This window comes from Rhipicephalus microplus, chromosome 6, assembly GCF_043290135.1.
Source record: "Rhipicephalus microplus isolate Deutch F79 chromosome 6, USDA_Rmic, whole genome shotgun sequence".
NCBI lineage: Eukaryota > Metazoa > Arthropoda > Arachnida > Ixodida > Ixodidae > Rhipicephalus > Rhipicephalus microplus.
Genome location: NC_134705.1, coordinates 121,307,221 through 121,331,327, shown reverse-complemented (window position 1 = coordinate 121,331,327; position 24,107 = coordinate 121,307,221). Strand labels below are relative to the sequence as shown.

The 24,107-nt window shown below is 48.4% G+C and overlaps 1 protein-coding gene across 1 annotated transcript in view; it reads right to left on the bottom strand.

Annotated features, from left to right (window-relative positions):
- The window catches only part of LOC142764915 (uncharacterized), a 144,553-nt gene that overhangs the window by 107,435 nt on the left and 13,011 nt on the right, over positions 1–24,107 (bottom strand). Inside the window, exon 3 of the mRNA XM_075865455.1 lies at positions 21,539–21,586. Coding sequence (XP_075721570.1) covers positions 21,539–21,586 — 48 coding nt within the window. The remainder of the gene's footprint in view (positions 1–21,538; positions 21,587–24,107) is intronic.

Sequence of the window (24,107 nt, the reverse complement as noted above, 5' to 3'; positions counted from 1 at the left end):
CCATTCGTGATATACAGCAGTACTCAACAGCTTCGCAGCGTTTTTGCTCATGCGAAAATATAACACACATGAGCTTTGCTATATTTCATGCGAAATATAGCAAAGTTCTCAAGTAAGTAACACTCAGTGAAAACGTTACACGAGGCAAAAAACAACCACCATCTCTCCCTAATAAGTTTTTTTTTTTGTCTAACATAGCTGCTTTCTACCTGTGCGTCGCTGCGAGCTTTCCCTTAAGCATCATCATACTGAAATGCGGCGACATCCGTGAGCCCTGTTTCTACGCCTATGCTAGTTCTTGCACCGAGACAAGCCCTCCCACACCATGTGTTTTCTTTAGGTAACCGTGCTACTGGATACCACTACATAGTAGGCTACTGCGAGCTCTATCTCAGTTCCATTGTGAAACAGCGCAGTGATCCGCGAGAACTAGACCAATAACGTTTCAATTGTAGTAGCTCCATACACATCACATTCATTTTTGTTCTTGTTTTTCTGCCGAGTTTCACTTATTTACATTCAACTTATTTCGATCCGTTAGTGCAAGCTCATCAATCCATTTCTTATTATTAGAAACAACCTGCGCTTTCGTTTTTCCGTTGCTGAATCATTGTACGCTACAGTATTATCACGGGTCAATGATGCTGACGAAGGCAAAAGTCACTGCGTTCAAAATGAAACCCTTTATTTGGCCAAACTTGACACTAAGAAGTCAAAAGACCAATGTACAGGCAATTCAGTCTGTATTTTTATAGCGGAACGAACAACATAGCCACTCGAGTGATCAGCTTAGTAGTAGGCCTGAAACGCGTCGACTTTGGTGCATGTGTAATCACACATATCATCTATACAGCGTGTGCCGTGTAAGTGTAGTGACGTGCCCGGGTAGTGCGGACGCCGCTAGCCAAGCCAAAAGTGGGCGTGAAGCCCGCGAAGAATGACCCAACAACGCGTAGTTCACAAACAGCAAAAAGCCCCGTTTAATGCCCACCGATGCCTTTTATACAAAGTGGGGGTGCCACCTCCCAGTTACTAGAAGCAACAGGTGGCGTCCTCTACATCCCTCCTTCCGGAGCTCTCAAACACAAGTGTTCCAAAAGAGCACCACCAAGAAACAGTCCTTGCCGCAGTCTCACAAATTCCGTCTCTGAGGTGGCACCACGCGCCGGCCGTATCATGTGTAACAGTGACTTGGCGATCCTGCAGCAGGTGCAGAAGCTGTAGTGTCCGAAGCTTTACCGGTTGCTGCCCGCTGTGGTCCGGGAGACGGTGCCGATGTCGGGGCCGCAGGGTTGGGGATTCCCGTCTCATCTGAGGGGGCCGACTGAGGATTGCTGCAGGGGACAAGGTGTCCGCGGTTTCTCACTAGTTTGCCACTGGGCGTCTGGACGATGTACGAGCGGGGTCTCTGAGCCGGGCTTAGGACCGTCGCCCTTGCCCGCGTGTCACGCACCCAGACTTCCTCCCCATCGTCGAGAGCACGAAGGTCATGCGCTGCGTGTCGGTTATTGTAGTCTCTCTGTTGTCTTCGTCTCTGGGCGGCACCTCTGTCATTGAATTCCTTTACCTGGGGCCAATCTGGAACAAGACTTCGAGCCGTGGCTGGCACACGAGTTCACAGAGAGCGTCCCATGAGCAGTTGGGCCGGGCTGTAGCCAGACACACCGGGAGTGTTACGGTATGCTAGCAGAGCCAGAAACGGGTCTGTGGCCTTCAGAAACAACTCCTTGATCGTGCGAACCATGCGTTCTGCTTCGCCGTTCGACTGCGGGTAGCGTGGACTGCTCGTGACATGCGTGAAACCGTATGTCTTCCCAAAGTCCTCAAAAGCTTTGCAGGAAAACTGTGGCCCATTGTCGCTGACAACAGTCACCGGGATGCCGTGTCGGGCTTATGTGCTCTTGATCTCAGAAATAACGGCTCCCGCAGAAGTGGACCGGAGTGTGAGGACCTCAGGGTACCGAGAACAGTAGTCGACAACCACCAGAAACTCTTGATTAGCAAAATGAAACAAGTCAATGGCCACCCTTTCCCACGGAGCTGATGGTGTCTCGGTCGCAATCATAGGCTCACAGCGTTGAACGCGTATAGAAGCACATGCTGGCCAGTTCTCTACGGCTGGTTTAACCTGGCTGTTGAGACCGGGCCACCACACAGAGCCTCAGGCCACCGCCAAGCACCGATTGACGCCCTGGTTACCATCGTGCAGCAGGTTCACGATGTCTCTGCGTAGTGCTGCGGACACAACTAGGCGTCCGCCCATGAACAGCATGTTCTCGCATACAGTGAAGTCTCCCCGGTGATCCCAGTAACGCGTCATGTTGAGCGGCAGACGGTCTCGTCGAAGCCACCCTTTCATGCAGTATGCTTTCAGCATTGAGCACTCGCCGTCTGAAGTTTGGTGAGACCTGAAGTCTTCAAGACGTACGACCAGGGTTGAAGGAAAGGCTGCCACGACCAGAGACACAAAATTTTCTGTGCTGTCCTCTTCGGACGTGGAAGAGCCTTCGGGATCCCTAGAGAGGGTGTCTGCCGTGGCCAGGTACTTTCCTGGAACATACTTGACTGTGAACTGATATCGCAGTAGCCTTACGCGAAATCTTTGGATGCGAGGGGGCATGAGGTCCAGGTCGGCGGAACCAAGCAACCTGACGAGCGACTGATGGTCGGTTTCAACGACAAAGCTGAGTCCACGCAGAAATTCCTCAAACCTCTCGATAGCCCAAGAGACACTAAGCGCTTCTTTCTCAATCTCACTGTACCGCTGCTCAGCGGTAGTCAGTGCTCTTGACGCGAACGCGACAGCCCGTCGCTCTCCCGTCTGTTGCTCCTGCAAGAGAACCGCGCCTAGCCCAAACGAACTGGCATCTGCCGGCACAAGGGGGGGTACCTCTGGATTGTGGCTGGCTATACAAGCATTAGATGCCACCATTCTCTTCAATGTCTCGAAAGAGGTTGCTTGCGCATGGTCCCAGGTCCAGACCGCGTTCTTGTTCAACAGGAGCCGTATCGGTGTAGTGACGGCAAACAGGTTCGGTAAAAATCTTCCAATGTGGTTCGGCATGCCCAGGAAACGACGAACGCAATGTGTATGTGTCGGTGGCTTCATGTTCACAATAGCAGATACCTTGTCAGGGTCAGCCGAGATGCCACTGGCGCTCACCACTACACCAAGGAACTTGACGGAAGATACCCCGAAGGAGCATTTTGAGGCATTCAACGTAATGCCCGCTTGTTCTAACTTGCGAAGGACTGCTTCTAGTCTGCTGTCGTGCTCGGAACGGCTCCTGCCGAATACTAGAATATCATCTACCATGTTCACACACCCTTCCAGGCCCTCTAGAATCCGAGACATTTGGCGCTGAAATACTTCGGGAGCGGACGTGATGCCGAAGGGCAGGCGGCGGTAGCAGTAGCGTTCAAACGGTGTTATGAAGGTAGTCAGCTTCTGACAGCTTTCCGATAGCCTTACTTGATGAAACCCCGATTTCGCATCAAGTTTCGAGAAGACCGCGGCATTGCCAAGACGGCCAAGTACCTGGTCCACTGTGGGCATAAGGTGTTTCTCCCGAAGAACTACTTGGTTCAATTTCGTGAGGTCAACACAAATTCTGTATTCACCATCGGCTTTGGGTACAAGCACAATACCAGCACACCACGGGGTTGGCACTGTGACTCGCCGGATGACCCCGTCCCTTTCCGTGGCATCTAAGTCCTTCTTGACTACGCCTTCGAGGGGAATAGGGATGCGCCTAGGAACGCTGAGAGAAAATGGAATCGCTCCCGGCTTGATACGAATGTGGTATTCTTCAGGCATCTCGCCAAGGCCTGAGAACAGTGAAGCTGCGGCCTTGTCTGACGTTGGGGGCCTATTCGGAGCTTCCGCATCTTCCACGGTGTCAACAAACTGGACGACTCCCAGGTCCACTACCGCCGAGTACCCCAGCATAGGAGAGTCAATGTCTGCTACAACGTACACCGTTTTGCATACCGACCGGCCTCGCCATGACAGGGTAGAAGGAAACGTCCCAAGCAACCTTAGGTGGCAGCGGCCCGGCCCCATCAACCGTTCATTATCAGGTTTGTCAAGGTCTACTGGGCACCCGGCGAAGCTCGGAGGTACGACCAAAACGTCCGCCCCAGTATCCAGTTTGAATTGAAAAGGACACCCGTTGACATGAACAACGTGCTGGCGTTCTGTTTGCGAGGCATCCACGGCGCAGAGCTGGATTTCGCTTAAACGCCTAGTATTATTCTAGCGGCCAACCACCGCGAAGTGTCCCTTCTTGCGACATTGGTTGCAAGTGGCCCACCGTGCTGGGCACTCACATCGCGGATGAGGGGCGTGGCCGCAAAAATCGCATGCCGACTTCGGGCCGGCGCAGTACTCGGGAGGCCGACAGACGTTACTTTTACTTCGGGCAGCTTCGCATGCTGGGGCGTCGGCCGTTCGGTACTGGTTGTTCGCAACGGCGTCGACGTTCAGTGCGTCTGGTGTAAGGCCTGTCTCCTGACGCCACAATTTTCATTTTCAGCGTCTTCGTACTTACGCGCTTGGATGAGCACCTCGTCCAGTGTAAGCTTTGGATTGCGGCAGAGCTGGTCGGTCAAGCAAGAGTCAAGCAAACCTACAATAAATCGGTCCCGAACCAGCCGGTTGTCGATTTACCGAGAGGCCTAGTTGAACTTCTTCACGAAATTTCGGAGCGCCGTGAAAAACGCGTCGACTGACTCGCCTACCGCTTGCGTGCGCTTGTGGAACCTGCTCGACTCGTATACCTTGTTGACGGGGTGTACAAAATATCCCGAAAGACTTGTTGCCGCGCCGGAGTACGAGCGATAAGCCTCGGTGTCTGACATGAAAGACGAAAGCACCTCGTGACCTTGGGGACCCATACAGTAGAGGAGCGTGCGTACCTTGGTTTCTTCGGGGGCGGAGGACAGTCCTGAGGCGAAGGAGTAATCCTCGAATTGTTGAAGCCACGCCCTCCATCGGGCAGGGTTGTCAAAAGCGAACTGTGGCGGAGTTTGCAATGTGAAGCTGGCGGTCACGGTGGAGGCGGCGGCTGGGTCATCCTGCATGTTGCACGGTTGTCGCAGGATCCCACTTCTGACACCATGTAGTGACGTGCACGGGTAGCGCGGACGCCGCTAACCGAGCCAAAAGTAGGCGTAAAGCCAGCGAAAAATGACCCGACAATGCGTAGTTCACAAACAGCAAAAAGCCCCGTTTATTACTGCCCACCGATACCTTTTATACAGAGTGGGGGCGCCACCTTCCAGTTACTAGAAGCAACAGGTGGCGCCCTCTACAGTAAATGCCGTATTCACTTATTTCTTTAGTTTGCAATACTGCCAGTCTTCAGACCATGGCAGCTGCGCACACTGTACAGGTAGTACGATGGCTGATCTTAGGAACAAGTCACTAATACATGATGATGATGATGATGATGATGATGATGATGATCGCCTGTGGTGCTTTATGGCGTAATGGCCATCTGATGGCCAAAAGCTCCATTCATGAGACAAGGAATGTGGGCAATGTATATGGTAGGTGGTTGTATAAGGGCCTTCTAATTCCACGCACTGTGGTGGGTAAAACATAGCAGTAATAAAATTATGAAACTCACGTGAAAGCTGTCTAGTGAGAATGGGTGGTGAAGGATTGTGTTAATAAAACTATGGTGATAATTAGAATTAGCACAAATGCCTCTTGAACACCGTTGTATACAAGGTTTGGGAACCATATGCTGTGTTTTTGTAATAACCGCAGCACCGACCTCTCTTCTGAGGTCGCGCTACAAGTTCCGTGGGTATATAACTTGAAAATATTGCATCTGTTCTAAGAATGACAGCAATTACTCGAGTTTTAAAAGTGGTTCCCTACCGATGAACATTGCAGAGTGGAATGGTATTTGTTGTTGGTAGCGTAATGGGAAGAATAGTAATGGGAAGAATAGGTAGCGTAATACGAAGAATAGAAATACCATGTTTTCGCTACACCTGTCTGATAAAAAGAAACACGGCGAAGCTTGGTAGTATCATCCCAGTTATTAGTACAACTCCCTCTATTGAACTGGTCCAATCAATCTTCCACATCTTCACCTCGAAGCCCGGCGAACGTGGGTGGCTTATTCTACGATGGCTCATTCTACGATGGGATCTACGATGGCTCATTCTACGATGGGATCTACGATGGCTCATTCTACGATGGCTCAATCTACGATGGATAATCCACGATGGATAGGCCGTGGTAGCCGGGACCGTGGAGGTAGATGCAGAAGCGCCCGTTGGCTCGTCCTGAGGCATGTTACCAGAAACCTGGCACAGACGACGAGCTGAGCGGAGCTCCAGGAGATAGGGTGGGCTGGGAGAGGACGGAAGATCACAGAGCATACTCCACCCCTTGTGATGCAACGTTGAAGGCAACCTGAAGCGACCGATGGAGCGACCACACCCAAGACACGATGATGACACGATGATCTGACCACACCCAAGGCACAGAACTCAGGCAAGCCAAGTCCCCACAGCAGATGAAGATGACGACCACTTATGATGATGAACATGTGTTAAGAAAGTAGGTGTGCTTAATGAATGCCTACAGTATTTGTGTTGGAATTCATGGAAGTATGTGCGGAAATGTGCAACAGGCGCATGCTTTGTGACTTCCGCAAAAGGTATGTCACAGTCTATAAGCTGCCACTGCCACCACGGCAGATAAGCAGCAGGAGCCATCAAACAGTGTTCCGAAAGTGGCACATCTGTTTCCTCAGTGATGCTTCTCACACAGAATACGGCTGCCTCGACGAAGGAAGGCAGTGTAACAGGGCAAAATAAGACCGATCATTGATTGTGAAATGAGAGGGGTGTTCTTTGTCTGCGTTCAGCTTGAGGTAGTAAACAAAATATGTGTAACATCTCTGTAAGTGGATTGCCCAGTCATTCGGTTCCTCAAACAGGCTTTCTACAGGGCTAGTGTGGAAAGCCCCCGTAGAAAGGCGAACGCCCAAATGGTGCACAGGGTCTAGCATCGACAAAGCGCTTCGAGTCGCAGAGTGATAAACAACAGCCCCATCATGTAAGCTGGTGAGAATGAGGCTTCTATACAAATTCATAAGACATTGTCTGTCACTACTCGACATAGAACGTGACGACACTTTTAGAACATTCAAGGCTTTTACACATTTCATTTTTAAATACTTGATGTGCGGTACTAAGGTCAACTTATTGTCCAAGATTAAGCCTAAGAATTTTTGCTCGGCATTAACAGACAGACGTTGACCATCCAGTTGAATGTGAAGTTCTGAGTGCATGCCTCTCTTTCGGGAGAACAAGACACACGTGCTTTTTGGTGGGTTCAGTCAGAATTCGTTTTCCGCTGCCCATTTGAGACCTTGTTTAAACCTATCTAAACCTGCAGGTTCAGCGAACTGGGAGCGTGGGGACAAACACAGACACAAAGCAAAGAGGAGGCACACAGCACGAGCGCTCAACTAACAGCTGGTTTATTCTCACGTTCCAAGGATATATAAGTACACAAGGGAGCAAATGTCAACAGGAATAAGATGATAGTGTGAGCAGCAAGTGTGGTGTTCATTTGAAGCACTTGTCTACGAATTATCAATATATTTAAACTCACAGTCAAGTAGTGATAATGACGGTTGGCTGATACATTGATTCTTTTTTCTAAAAATGTGATATGCTTCGGAAATTTTACGCGTGGTTTGAAGTGAATGCCGGAAAAGTACACTTGTTTTTTTTCAAACAACGGTTCACACTTGCAGGAATTGCAATGTGCAGCTAAAACGGAAAACGGACTACCTTTTAAGGTGCTAAAATCCTTCCTGAAGCGTATATTCAATCATCGCCTGGTCTGGCCGATGTACATGCGACCGCACGTTAGCGGTATGCTATACACTACTCCTAAACAACACTTAAGAAATTGTTTTGCACGTTTCTGTACACTTCCTCTATTTTTGACGCGCTCTGCGCTCTCCTATGCACCATTATTTTGTGCACTTGTATTCTAGTTAATGCTTTGCTGTCGTTGCTTTATATCTTTGAAAAGCTTCAGTATTGCGTGACATGCTGGACACCTGCTCGTAGTGCGCACCGAGCAAGTTTGCTTGATATCCAGGTTGTCACGCTGTGTGTTTACGAGTGGAAGTGAATGTGTTTGTGTCCCTGCTACCCTAACAACCATGTTCAAGACTTTAGCCTCTTGTGTATATTAACTTACCCCTGAAAAAAACTTATGCCGGCTTTCTTTTCTGGCCTGCCGGCGCGTTCTCCTGCCTTGAGACTTTATTTTTAAAGCTGTCATGGTTTTCAGCTGTCTTTGAGTTACGAAGCAGCCTCCACGCCTTGTTCTGCTCCTTTCGCGCATTATGACACTCAGTGTTCCACCATGGGACGCGTCGCTTGCCGGGCAGTCTAGATGATTGCGGGATGCACTTGGCTGCTGCGTAAATAAGGAAAGCTGTGAAGTACTGCACAGCTTCATCTATACTTAATCCAATTATGTCAGTACAACCTAATGAGTAATGTAATGAAACTGTTCCCAATCAGCTTTGTATGTCAGCCATTTAGGAACACGTGAAGGACATCGTGTCATGTTGGTGAACTCAAAACGACAGAGAGATGGTCCCTTTCGTAGGGATTATTTATAACTTTCCATTTGAGTAATGGTACAAGTGAAGGAGATGCGATACTGAGGTCTATGGAGGAGTAAGTCTTGTTGGCAAGGTTATATTTTGTTGCTTCTTTCCTATTCCACAGACAAGCACCTGATGAAAAGAGGAACTGTTCGATGAGACGACCTCGTGCATCACATTGCCAGTCACCCCATAAACCACTGTTGGCATTCTGGTCCTCCAGAACCAGATAAGGTTCTGGTATCTCATCCATGAAAGACTAGAATTCATGTTTTCGAGCGCGGTTTTCGGACGGTATGTATTGAGAGCAGATGGTGACGAGCTTATTCAGTACATGATGATGTTTGATGTTTTGTAGCGCAAGGGCCGATTCGTGGCCAAAGAGTGCCACTTCATTTTACTAAAGATATGGACAATGATTGTGATAAGCGGCTGTATAAAGGCCGTAAAACTTCTCGCACTAAGGCAGGTAAAAACATAGAAGTAATGAAATCATGACCATGCCTTGAAAGGTGTGTGGTGTTAATAGATGACAAAAGTTTGTGTTAATAAATAACCATGTGGACATGCATGGCATTAGCACATGTGCCTCACTCGTTCACACCCTTGCGTTCAAGGGCCCTGAGGCAAGTGCTTTGTTGAGTGTAGCCACCACAGCGGACACCTCTCTGGAGAGGTCGTGCTACGGAATGTCCGAGTATTTGATATTGTTACGGAATAGAGATGCAGTATCGACGAGGCTGTGGATGAAATATGTTTCAAACCAGCAGCAGCCGCGGCGTGACCGGTAGACCAGACAACGAGAGGAGACCACTCTTCGTCCTCTTCATCAGGCACATACGCGCATCGTCCCACAACATGTCAACATGCATGCTGCATAATCCCCGACGACAAAAGCGTCGTCTTGAAGCATCTAGATGTCAACGCCAGTGGGAGAGTGATATGGCATCAAGCGTGCCACATGTACAATATCGATGGTCTGTGGGGCAGTTGAAGGTGATGAGGCAGCAGGGGTAATTTCGTATGTGACAGGAGTAACCACACGAAATACTCAATATGGACCTGTGTAACGGGAAACACGTTTCTGCGACAAGCCGACTTGACGGGTCGGGGACCACAGCAGCACCAATGAACCGGGTAAGAAGTACACGTCACGGTGCTGTTAATCGTAAAACGCCGCTGGTTCTCTTGAGAGACCAGAAAGAAAGTGCGGGCAATTTGGCGTGCGTGGGCCGCCCGAGTGACAGCGTCAAGGGCATATACACTGTTCGGTGTCACGGTAGACGCAATTACTGTATCTAGGGGTAATGCAGGTTCTCGGCCGAACAACAGAAAAAATGGGGAGTAAGCGGCAGTGTTATGGCAAGAAGAATCTTAGGCAAGTGTGACGTACGGCAACGCGAGATCCCAGTTGGTGTGGTTGGTAGAAACATATTTAGCGAGCATGTCTGTGAGAGTTGGGCGCTCCGTGAGTCCATCGGTTTGCGGGTGGTATGACGTAGTCAGCTTGTGTCTCGTTTGACAAGACTGCAAAATGTCGGCTATTACCTTCGACCAAAAGGTGCCGCCACGGTCTATAAGCAGCTGCCCTGGGGCTCCGTGTTGCAAAATCACGTCCTTGAGGAGGACGTCGGTGACATTTGTGGCGCAGCTTGTTGAAAGAGCTCGTGTGATGGCATAGCGCGTGGCGTAGTCGCTACCCATATCTCTCCCCTTGTTACCCAAGGACGACAAGATGAAAGAGACAAGGAGGTCCAATCCAACGCGGAAGAACGGTTCTGATGGAATGTCAAGTGGTTGAAGGCATCCGGCGGGAAGTTTCGATGGTGTTTTGCGGCGCTGGCATTTCTCAGAAGCCGCAAAATATTTTCTGACTGAGCGCGCAAGTCATGGCCAAAAGAAGCGTCGGCGTATTTGGTCGTAAGTGCATGAAACAGCAAGGTGACCAGCAGTCGGATAATCATGAAGTTCATGTAGAACTTCCGAGCGAAGGTGTTTTGGATTGACAAGCAGCAGGGCCAATACATCTGGTTCAAAACTTTGGCGGTATAATACACCATCGCGGAGCACGAAGGAGCGATGGGACTGATTGTAAGATGGTGATTCGAGGCGCTCGATGAGAGCACGCAAGGACGCATCAAGGCGCTGCTCATCCCCGATGCATGTCATTTGCGAAAGGGGAAAGAAGCAAGGCTCGGTGTCGGTGTCAGGCATAGTGCTCGACTCAGCAACCGGGTACCGGGACAGGCAGTCGGCGTCCTGATGTAGGCATCCGGACTTGTTCGTCACCGTGTAAGTAAACTCTTGCAGTCGCAGAGTCCAGCGCCCAAGCCGGCCAGTAGGATCCTTCAGTTAAGAAAGACAACATAGCGCATGGTGGTACGGTATGACAAAGAAATTCGTGCCATATCAATACAGGCGCAACTTCGTGACTGCCCAAACAAGAACAAGACATTCACGCTTTGTTATTGAATAGTTGCGCTCGCCAGCTGTGAGTAGGCGGCTAGTGTAGGCGATAACTCGATCGTGTCCCCGCTGGCGTTGGGCTAGCATGGCTTCAATCCCGTGACCATTCACATTGGTTCGGACTTCTGTCGGAGTGGACGGGTCAATGTGGGCCAATATAGGTGGAGTCGTTAGAAGGGTGATGAGGTGAGAAAAAGCGGCAGCTTGGGCGGAACCCCACGTAAAAATCACGTCTTTCTTCAGAAGGTCACTGAGTGCTCGCGTGATCCTTGCAAAATCTTTCACGAAGCTTCTAAAATACGAACAAAGTTCCACAAAGCTTCGGACGTTCTTGACATACTGGGGTACAGGAAAGCTAATGACGGCACGAATTTTCTCCGGGTCAGGGTGCACACATGATGCGTAGACTAGGTGGCCCAGCACCGTAATTTGCTGGCGGCCGACGTGACATTTCAACGAGTTTAGTTGAGGGCCAGCAGTGCGGAAGATGTCGAGAACCGCTGACAAACGCTGGAAGTGTGTCTTAAATATAGGCGCAAAAACAAGGACATCATCCTGGTAGCACAGACATGTTGACCACTTGAACCTTTGTAATGGCGAGTCCATCATACGCTCAAACGTAGCTGGGGCGTTGTATAGCCGAAACGGCATCACCTTAAATTGGTATAGGCCGTCGGGAGTTACAGACGCAGTCTTTTCTTTATTCTTTCTCGTCCACCGCAATCTGCCAATAGCCAGAACGTAGGTCGATTGAAGAAAAAAATCGCGCGCCATGAAAACAATCGTGGGCGTCATCAATTCGGGGCAAAGGATAAACGGCCTTTTTCGTGATTCGATTAAGATGGCGGTAATTAACGTAGTAGCGCCACATGTCATCTTTCTTTCTAATGAGCACAACAGGATATGCCCAAGGGCTCGAGGAGAGTTCAATCATTCCTTTGGCTAGCATCTTGTTGACTTCTTCTTGACTTACCTTGCGCTCTGTGACAGACACCCGGTATGGTCGGCGGTGAATAAGAGAATCACCAGTATTAATGCGGTGCTTCACGAGGGAAGTCTGGCCGAGTGGACTGCAGTCGATGTCAAATATGTAGCGGTAGAAAGCCAGAAGGTAGAATTGGGCGTCGGACTGCTCAGGTTTGAGTTTCGGGTCTATCATAGGGCGCGAGACCGCATCGAGAGATCTGGCATCCTGCGGGCGACATGAAAAATCAGAGTATCCATCTGCCGCAAAAGTGGTGACATGGCCATCTATTAAGGGTCGAAGCGTGGCGACTGAAATTCTGTGCTGTAGTACTTGCTGCGCAAAACCGAAATTGATAATAGGCAGAGACGTTCGGTTAGAGGTCATGGTTACGACGGAGTAGGGCGCAGTGATGTCGCGCGCCAGGAGAACACCTGAAATAGATGTGACGACATAATCACCGTCAACAACGAGTGAACTTGTTACCAATTCAATGAATTTGAGGGCTTTTGGTGGTATCCGACTGAAGCCTGTGGTACTGAGGCTTTTCGGCAGCTCGGGGCGAGAGTCTAGCAGAAGAGGAATTTTTAAACAGAGAGTGCTGGCGGAACAGTCAATGAGGGTAGAATGCGTCAATAAGAAGTCCATCCCGAAGAGGAGGTCGTGAGGGCAGTTGTCGAGCACAGTAAATAAAACAGGAACATGGCGGCCGGCAAGGCTAATACGAGCGGTACACATTCCTATGACGGCCACAGTCCCACCATCGGCGACACTGACGGCTTTTGTTGCGGCAGACGTGAGTACTTTTTTGAGTCGGCGACAGAGACGAGCACTCATTATAGACACCTGAGCATCATTGTCAACTAAAGCCGTCAATGAAATACCGTCCCAATGCACTACCAGCAAGTTCTTATAAGTAGGTAGCGTCAACGCAGGCTTTGGGTCAGTCGCACTTGATGCAGCACTACCTCCAGGAGCTGCATAATCTAGTTTTCCATCCAGTAAATTTCATAGCTAGTCGGTGATGGATAGCGGCGGGGTTAGGGCGACGGAGTACGGTGGCGTTGCAGTGACGTTGAACGAGTGGTTGAGCGGCTTGTAGGTGCGTCGAAAGTGCGATATTCACGGCTGGGCGAACACCGACAGAGGTCTACGAATGTCAGGGGAGAAGAAGAAAATTGGCTCCAACGGTGAGCGTCCAAGTGCTGCGACAGTAGCAGGAGACATGGCCAACTCGGTGACAGCCGAATCAGATTGGCTTGTGGTCTGCTGTTCTCCATTCCGTCGGATTGCGGTATCTGGGCAGAGAGTATGGGTCGTGGCATGGTGCATTTATTGCGATCGCTCTGTAGTCCGGTCGGGAGACGGAGCAGGCGGCAGGAAAACCAAGGTTAGCGATTTTTTGCCGCACGACTGCCTGAATAACTGACACCACTGGATGTTTTTGCGCGGTGCCCTGGTGGAGTGGAAGTGCATGAAACGGCGCCGGACGGGCCGCCTCAAGCTCGTGCCGAACCATGCTTGTGACATTCTCCTGCAAGGGTGGTGCGGCACCGAGATCGGTACAGGCTGACGTGACAACCTTGATAGGAAGCCGTGAAAATTTAGGCTGAACTCGGCTGTTTTTGGCCATATCGAAGCGGCGGCACTCCTTAATTAGGATATCGATGGTCATCACGTTGTTGTACACGAGCAAGTTGAAAGCGTCATCCGGGATGCCCTTGAGTATGTGGCCCACCTTGTCGCTCTCGGTCATTTGCTCGTCCACTTTGCGGCACAACGCGAGCGCGTCCTGTATGTACGAGACATACGACTCGGTTGATGACTGTACTCGGGTGGCAAGTTGTTGTCGTGTGGCCGTTTGTCGACCGGACGGGTCCGCAAAGATGTCGCGTAGTCGCTCCTTGAAAATGTCTCAGCAGGTGAACTCGGCCTCATCACGCAGGGTGCCTTCCAAGTAAAAGATTACGTTGGCGAGCATCATGGTAGGATCCCATCAGAGTGTCTGGCTAACGCGCTCGTACATGCGGAGCCAGTAGGCGACGTCAAGGCCAGGCTGGGCGGAGAACGTACCGGGATCACGGGGGTGGGACATCGCAAGGTACGTAGTAGCTGGCACTCCAGCAGATGGCGGTAACGGGTTGTTATCATCAGAAGCCATGGCAGGAGGCTGGATGGTGCGGCCACTGCGAATCTTCGAGGTGAGGACGGGGAACGTTCCACCGCCACCAAATACATTACGGAAGCGAGACGCCGTATCGACGAGGCTGTCGATGAAATATATTTCAAACCAGCAGCAGCAGCGTCGTGACCGGTAGACCAGACACCGAGCGGAGACCACTCTCACTCCTGTTCATCAGGCACACACGCGCATCGTCCCACAAAATGTCAACATGCATGTATCAATATGAAAAGTACGGATTTCTTTTTAAAAAAAGCTAACAATGACTTATGAGTAAAGATTGGTTCCCTACCGACGAATATTGCAGGATGGAGTGGTGTCTGTTGTCTGTAGGGTAACGGAAAGGGTTGTCTTCTCAGCGTGTGTAATTCTTTTCACTGGATTAGAATATGAAGTACGGTGAGTGTTTCTCCACATCTATCACACAAAGGTGGATCGCCCCTAGACAAAAGAAATGAATGTGTTGTGTGTGTATGTCCTGTTCTCAACCTTATAAGGATTACTTCTGTGTGGCGTGATTTTGATACTGGCGGCCAATGACCAAGTTGTGGCTTGATCACATGCAATTTATTACCTATGTGTGTGCCCCATGTGCTCTGCCAGTAGCCCCTGAGCCTTTGTTTTAGAAAAGGTTTCAAGTCGAGTGCAGGAACTGGTATCGATATATTGGAAGTGGTTTTGTTGGCGGATGCAGCTAGCTGGTCCACCAGAACGTTGCCTTGTATTTCGTGGTGTCCTGGCACCCAGCAGACTACAACATGCTGCATAGATGAGTATACTGTGCATAGGAGCGAATAAAGCGAAACAAGGACAGGGTTCTTGTGCTTTTTAGGAGTTTCGAGATCTTTTACTTCGCTTAAGGAATCTGTAGATATTGTTGCCTTCTCTAGTTTTATTTGTTTAATGTGTTTGACGGCCACGAGTATCGCATAAGCTTCGCCGGTGAAATGGTTGAATGACAGTGCAGAACGCCGGCTTCCGGAAAGGATGGGCCGATGGCTGCATACGAGACAGAAGTGTCGGACTTAAAAAACATCCGTGAACAATTCAGCACATGTGTATTCATTTTGATGAGAAAAAGTGTGCTACTAAGTACACCACCTTGCGGCACGCCTGTTTCTTGGACAAATGTTTGGGAAAAAACGCTGCTTACTCAAACTCGGAATGTTCCGTTTGACAGGTAACTTTTCGATTATAATAAGCATTCTGCCACGCACGCCAAGGTGGGACAGTTCTCTTGGTATTCCAAAGCGCTGTGTTGTATCATACGCCTTTTCCATATCGAGGAACACAAAGAGAAAGCAGTACTTATGAACGAAAGCGTTCCTGATCTGTGCCTCTATACGAACAAGGTGGTCGGTGGTGGATCTACTCTCTCATAACCTGCACTGAAATGAATCGAGCAAATTGTTCGTTTCAAGAAAATGTAAAAGTCGGCAGTTTATCATTGTTTCGAGAAGTTTGCATAAGCAGTTTCTAAGCGCAATAGCCCTATAACTTGAAACTAAAGAAGGGTCCTTGCCCTGTTTCGTAATGGCAATAACAAAAGCCTCTTTCCAAGAAGTAGGGATAGTGCCAGAGAACCAGACAGCATTGTACAAACAAAGTAAGTTTTTTTGCGTTTCGATTGGTAGCTTTTTTAACATTTCATAAACCAGATAGTCAGAACCTGGAGCAGAATTACTGAAGGAGTTCAGTGATGTTTGGAGCTGAGCTAAGCTGAAATCTTGGTTGTACGCCCCGTGTCTCGTACAATTGTGTTCAAGTTTTGCTTTTATATTTTTGTTCTGTATTTTTGGAAAGCATCAGTATAGTGCGAGGAGCTGGACACTTGCTCGAAGTGTGCACCGAAGAAGTTCTGATCTTCCAAGGTGTGCGTGTAAACACACACTGTGACACACACTGTGTGTTTACAAGTGGGAGTGTTTGTGCTTGCCTTCCTTCTACCCTACTAACCATATTCCAGACTTTGGCTCCTCTGTATATGAATTGATCTCTGATAAAAACTTCTGCCAGCTTTCTTTTCTGGCCTGCCGACGCGTTCTCCTGGCATGAGACTTCATTTCCTTAAAGATGTGAAGATTTTCGGCTGTCGGTGAATTCCGAAGCAGCCTCCATGCTTTGTTTTGCTGTTGGCGCGCATTTCGGCACTCAGAGTTCCACCATGGCACACGTCGTTTTCCAGGCTGTCTATTCGTTTGTGCGATGCATTTTCTTGCTGCATCAATCAGAAACACTGCGAAGTAGTTGTGAGCCGCATCAATGATTAAAGTGCATGTGTCAAGCCGACTTAAATGAGTGATGGTGTAAAACTGTGCCCAGTCAGTTTTGCTCAATAGGCATTCGGGAACCTGTGGCGGGCATTCAGGTTAAGTAGGTGTACTCAAGACTAAGGGAAAATGGTCACTTCCGTATGAATTAGTGATGAATTTGCAGTGAAGTAGAGGCACAAGCGATGAAGATACAATGCTTAAGTCTATGAATGAATAGGTATTGTTAGTGAGGTTACAATAGATTGTTTTTTTTTCGATTAAGCAGAATGGCGCTGGAAGAGAGCAGAAACTATTCAATCAGTCGACCTTGGGCGTCATAACTAGAGTCACCCCATAGCCTCCTATACGTGTTCAAGTCTCCAAGGAGAACAAAAGTTTCCGGAAGGTCACCGATTAAAGACTGGAAGTCGTGTTTTTGTAGGTGATAGCTAGGAGGTACGTAAAGAGTGCAAATTGTGATCAGTTTGTCTAAAAGCACAGCTCGAATAGCCACTGCCTCAAAGGATGTTTGGAGTTGTAAATGTGTGCATGCAATCACTTGATTCGCTATAATGGCAACACCTCTGGATGATGTCATGGCATTGTCACGGTCCTTTCGGAAAATAACGTATTTACGAAGAAGTTGGTGTGTTTTGAATTTAGGTGTGTTTCTTGTGCACACAACACTTTTGGTGAGTGTTCGTATAAAAGTTCTTGGATGTCATCAAGATTTCTCAGATGGCCCCCCACGTTCCATCGTATAATTTGAGTGTTCATGGTGAATGTAAAGTTGAGCTATGTGTACGAAAAGCGAGTGGCTTTTATGGCAGAGAGTTCGAGTGCACGTAACCGGACTGTCACCAGGCCCTGTTATCTGATTTTTATTTGTTTTCTTGGCGCGCTCCAAGGAGCCACGCTGCTCTTTTGGCACCAAATGTACCGATGTTTTCATCGCCTCCTCCGAGGCACTGGCTGCCCGCACGTGGGAGCTGTTAGTTCGAATTTTGGGCCTCCTCTGGGGAGGTGAGGCCTTCAGACCTGAAAACCCTCGAGTCTCCGGTCTGTGTTAGGGAGTATGGGGTGTAGTCTGGACTACAGCTTCTTTGGGAGCAGGTGCCACAACCACCGGCTCGGTATGCGCGGGCCCAAAAAGTGGCGAGGGCTGGTGCGACGGTGCTTCCCGACGTAGATATAAGGCTGCGAGGGGTCGTTCATAGCTAGCGCGATGGCAGCTTCTTCGGCCGCTGCAATCGTGACATGTCCAACTGAAGCTGCATTGAGGATCATTCCATGTGCACCAGCTACAAGTGCTAAAAATGAATAATTCCACCCATACCGTGCAGCATCTACGTAAGTAGTGATAACGACGCTTTTGTGTGCACAGTATATGAGGGAGCGGGCTCGTCCCTTGCACCTAGTCACATTATATTGCGGGTCACATTCGCCAGGAAAGAGCTAACCTAAAATGTCTGTCTAATAGTATGAGAGAGCATGGTGCCATTCTTTTAACAAGGGGACTAGCCCTGGGAAATTTGAAAAGTTTTCTGTTTGCCTTCGAAGACGAGAGACGTCCTGTTTGCGCCATTCTTTGTTCTTCGATTACCTCAGCGAGGGTGTTGTGCACCCTTAGTTTGAGGAGCTTTTCTGCGCTAGTGCTAACGGGAATGCCTAGTATGTATTTGATGTTTCTTTTTCTTATGAACGCCTCAATTGTGGCTTCCTTCAAATGGGACTATTTTCAGTGTCGATGCGAAGTAGTTTGTGTGGCTCATAAGGAACGTATGCTAGAGCCTCAGGAGATTGCTTTCACTGGGGCTGTGGAGGCAGACGGTGTCCCGTTTTTTTTCAGGTACTCTTCGGCAACATCCAAGGCTTTCTGAAGGACACGCTCCGCAGTGCCGTCGGACCCTCACCACACTAAACGGGGATGCTGTCCGCGTAGAGCACATGGCTCATCTCCGCGACTCTAGCAAGCTTTTCTGGGAGACCTTTCATCGCTACATTGAAAAGGAGGTGTGAGATGAGTGCACCTTGCGAAGCGCCCTTAGCCCTAACTGGAACTCTTGGAAGCTCCGTTGAGTGATTTTATTAGTGGCTGCACGATCCCTTAGTAAAGAGCGAAGGTATGCATTGAAGCGTTTTTATGTTTATTTCCGAGATGGATTTGCGATTAAATCTGTGCTTAACGTTGTCAAGACTTCTGCGAGATATAACGCCAAATACCACTGACATCTCTAGTATTCACGACGATGATATGTCGTTTGATAGAGCTAATGTCCTACGATGATAAATAGGGCCTGAAATCTACCAAGTTATAGAGTAACAGTTCGCGTCCACGATGTACCTCGTCCGTCTTTCATGGAGTACGTTCTCAGCCACCTCGCCTACGCAAGACGTAAGCCGCATTGGTCTGATATTTTCGGTTGTGAGCTCTTCACCTTGTTTCAGTATAACCACTTCTGAGGCCGTCTTTCAGGTGTGTAGGATCCAGCCAGTTTCCCACATATGGGCAATTTCTTCTGTAAGCTTCTCAATTGACTTCTTATCGACGTTCCGCAGCAGTGTCTTGGGGATGCCATCCGGCCCGGGCGCCAAGAGCTCATTCATTTCCTCTAGCCGCTTAGTGACTTCCGCGTTGGTGAGTGGAGGGTCGAGCTGCTCCAAGGGTTCCCCTCTTTACTATGGGCAGTTCTCGTGCCCCGGGTGGCCTATGGGGAGTTACCTTGATGCTGAATTCTGAAGTGTGTCTACGTCTGTTTGCCTTTCTTCTTTAAGATCGTGGATTAGCTTATCAGTAGCTAGGCACTGACTGCTTTTTGACTGTGACTCATTTAGCAGTCGCTTCAGGCGGTTACACTTCCCTCCCATGCGCATCTGTCCATCAACTGCCGAGCAAACCTCGTTCCACGGCTGCTTGCCGAATTCTTGGCAATACACTTCGATGTCGCGATTTAACATCGTTACTTTCTTATGCAGCCTCCTATTTTTTCTCTGCGTTTCCCATCCAACAAATACAAGCTTTTTTTCATCTACCAGGTGCGCCAAGTGCGCATACACCTCGGGGAAGTTTAACTCTGTTTCGACCATTTTAGTAACAGCCTTAACGTCCCTTTTTAGTTTCAGTGAGAGGTCTGCGGACAACTCGTACTCATCGGAGTCCTCTGCCCGGCTTTTACGGAAAGCATCGCAGTCTACTACGCTGAATACCCTCAGTGGAGCTGCCTTAATTTCCATAAAGTTTTCCACAAAAAAGTTGTAAAACTGAGATTTTCTTGCTTACTGTGCCCACGAAGGCCACTAGCGTTCTTAACGAAGGTAACGTCCGGCGTTCTGTCCCATGACGGTGAATTACCAATGCGCGTGGGAAATTGTGGGTCCGTGACTAGCTCTAAAGAGCAATTTGCTTCCGCTTGAAGTACATTCATTCCTTTCAGAGAGTGTCTTATACAACCCCATGCTTGATGCGGCACGTTAAGTGTCCAGCTACGACTAATGAATTTTTCTTCGCGTTTGCTGCCGCCTTGTCTCTAACCGACAAAATTATCTGGTGACCGTCTCTGAGAAAACTATAAAAGCTTAAAAAGAAAACACTGTTTTCAAGCCAACTGTTGAGAATGTTTTCGATGACTATTACCTCTGTCCGCGTGTTGCTTAATTTTAATTTGTGGTCCGAAAATGAGCATTTCCTTAAACTTGGATTGCCAGGCCCAGTCTGCAGTCTCCATTGACCAACGTACCTTGGTAACCTGGAAGTTATGAAACTTCTGACCTGCAATCTCGTAGCAAGACAACGTGCGCTTTGTTGACCTGTGTCGCGATAAACTCTTGCAGAGGAGCCTTTCGCCTAGAAAAGCTGACTGAGTTGTACTGCCATCTGGTTAGTTCTTGTCATTGTCTTCAATTTCGAAGGCTCCAGCACGCTACACACAAGCCTCGCGTGCTTCTGGATTTCAATAGGGAAACGATCACCGCCAAGCCTTTCGTACGAACGGTTAACCAGCGAAAGCTGAAACGTGTGACCCCTGTTCTTAGCAGCGTATCCTGAAGCAGCAATATAGCCTTTCACAATCATTGGTCACAAGTTCGAGCTTCTTAAAATTACACAGACGTTTGTCTTCGGTTTATTACAGTGTCTATTTATTTCACATGTCACACAGTGTCTCTCACATGATCGCGGTTATGGAGGAGTGCAATGGGCGTTTATATGCGTTTCAAAATGGGTTAATTACAGAGGGTTGATCTCGAACCACGGGCGGTCATACACGTCGCCTCCGAAGCCAAAGTACCACTGGAGAGACTCCCGTTGAAATTGGGCTTTAGCTTTTGACATCACGAGCTAACTCAGCTGCGTGGTTTGCAGGATCAGCCCGTCACCGGCGCTTGCATTCTCCTTCGTCATTTAGCGCGGCTAGGAAGGCTGCCGCATCATCGTTACACAGTTGCTGACAGAATTCGGCTTCCCGGGCCGGTTCTTGCGCCAGGACTGCAGCATCGACCTGGCGAATGCGAGCTCTGTCACGTTTACAGTATCGGCACTCTTTTAGAGCGGTCCGTGGCTTACCCGTGTGGAAGATTTCAGTGAAACTGGTGCACGCGTGGTCAGCGCCACGGCTGCGGCGGTACGGAAGACATCTCTCACAGTGCAGCTAATGGCACCCGGGCTTGGGTACGACGATGAGAATGACGTAAGTATTAGCACAGCCAATGGAGACCACTCGTGACACTGATTCCGAACGCTTGGTTCTTTCTTCTAGCCACATGCAGTTTTTACTTTCAAACAATAAAGACGGCTTACTGTGCATGGCACATTAAACATATGTGCTTACGAACTGTAGAAACACAAGTCAAATAAAAGCAAAAAATACAAAAGGAAAATGCAGAGTTTTCGAACCAGATTACATCTTGTATGCTACGTAGCACTGAAAGCACCGAGTAAAATCAAAAACAAAAATGGGCGAATGATCGGGTGCCAACGTGCCCGTGAAATTGAAATAAAATGCAAGAAAATTTTCTAGAGTACCTCTTTTGTCTGCAGTCGCACGGTCCTTCGGGCCACATCCTTTTAACTCTAAAAGAAAAAAGATATGGTAAACTGCATCATCTAGGTAATCACAATGTAATGCAATAACGTACTCTATGCTAACACTACGCTAATGCAAAAACTAAGCTATGCTAATAAACATAATCGAAAATGTGCAAAATCGAGTGACCCGTTTCATCCTTAACAGTTACTATAAATCTGCTAGCGTCACCAACATGAAACTAACACTTCGCCTTCCTCTCCTTTCTTCTCGTAGGAACCTAGATCGTCTTTCCCTCTTTCACAAGATCTAGTAATATAACCATGAGCTCAAGTCCCGATAGATTACACCAGCATCTTATATCTCACCACGTGTCGATCATCCTTGCAAAGTTCATTTACCTTCACAGCGCACAGCCTCCTACTCATAATCATTCTTGCCGAAAACATGTAACGAGTGGAATCGCTTGCCTGCGTCACTTGTCGCTATCAGAGACACAGGTCGTTTCCGTAAAGCACTAACAAACGCGTTATAAGCCTTTACCAGCTCCTCCCATATAGCAGTTGCGATTTATTGTTTGATTGCCACTTGCTTTTTACACGTCTTTTTTGTTTTGTTGTTTATTATAATTTATTGTGTTTTGTTTTATTACTTTGTATGCATTTTTGTCATTCTAGTAATCCGGTATGTTTTCGTTCCTCTTCCTGCACACTACTTTTGTACCTATTTATGAACATAAGTACATAATTCGATTTTCTGTGTTATAATATCAACTGCCATCCTCTGTTTATCACTGCTTTATTATGTTGCGTCATATTAGCAGATGTATAAATATACCTTTATTTGTTAGTATTTGCGCTCGTTTACCTACACTCTTATATTTTCTTCCGTTATAATATTGCTTTTTTGCTTTATATTTCTTTGTACTGTGTATATTTTTGTACCTTAGCCCCTTCCCTCTGTAATGCTTCTTGTAAGCCCTGAAGGCATCAATAAATAAATAATTAAATGAATATTCATGCTATATTAATTTTTCATTTGTAAGCACCCTCCATAACTTCAGGCGCGTACCACCTGGCGAATATTTTATAAGTTGCGTCGGGCCTCCCCACAGAATTAACACCAACGTTCAGGCAGGGCCAGACTCGAGAGTTCATTTCGATGGAGGACAGAAGTACGTCTCTTCCGCTAGAGGGCCGAAGTGCACTGATAAGATGAAACAAGGCTGCTAGGAGGTGAGCCAGTAGAAAAGTAAAATTATTAGAAATAACACTTCCAGAGAGTTGCGCTCCAAAACTATAACATATTGATATAGTATGACTAGGACTGTAGCATGAGCCGAGCGGGAGGAAGAGGAACACGAGGTTGTCTGGTGTGGCCTGTGGACTACATTTTTTCTTGTTATTGCCTGACCTCATGTGCATCTTGTGAATAAGCAGCGTCAAGCTTAATTCAAACCAAACAGTTTTTTGAAGGAGGTGCTGGGTAGTCCTCCAAGCACCACAGTTTTACGAGCGCTCGACCTACGCTGAGTCACCGACTTGCTGCACTGCATCTGCTACTTCTGGCGGCTGAGGTGTCCCTCAGCGAAAACTTAGCCCGGGTCTGCGCCACATCACTATATGTACCGGTCACAGCAGCACCAGTGTAGCCGCTGCGGCTGCAGTTGCTCCCTCGGAAAGTCAGCGCCTGATAGAGCCTGCACGTTCGGTTGAAAATCTGGCGAGGATGTGGACGACTGGCTCAGGTGCTATATAGGGTTGAGAAAATACTAAGTCAAAGTTCAAGTCATGGCTTGTGGAGCCACCCAGGTCTTCTGCTGCAACTGATCTTTCATCGATGATGATACCGCCACTCGTCGTCACTAGTAATCAACATCATCCGTACCCAAACAGTCATGACTGACAACGGCAAACACTAATGCACAGTTTCTAAGTACCGACCTTTTGTGCATGAGTTCTTCTATCGGGTCAAAGTCAATCGATGTTGGTCAGTTGTACTTATCACCTGTGCCTGGTCTTCCAGCTGTGCTTCAGATGTCTGTTCCATGCTCTTGCTGTGAACGCGTCACCTTCAGTAAACTGCTTTCGACGATCGGTTTCCCTTGTCAGGAAGATCCTTTATGCATACTCTTCCGCGAGTTTCTGGTGTAGTTGCTCTTCCAAACTTACCTCGATTTTTTTCTCGTGGTTGCATCTGCCTCGAGATCATCAGCCCTTTTCATCTGCGTTTGTCTGGGCTCTCTTTTTCGTGGTGTCGACGTTGTCTAGAGATTTCGCATGTTCGCAGATATATGCTTTGCACCCACAGCCTCTCCAACATTACCTTCTGAGGCTTACCGGTAGTTAAGTACTGGTAGTAGACTAGAAACAAAACGCATGCCACGCTATAAACAAAGTGCATGAGCATGCACGTGCACCTGAACGCGCCATAAATAATTGGCAGCCGGTGAAGATGATGATGCCCGCTAGACTAATAATTTTAAACAATAACAATGTGACGAGGCTAGCCATCTATTGCTGTCTTTTTTACACACAGGACGCTCGTGTGGTGTGAGAACCGCGAGGA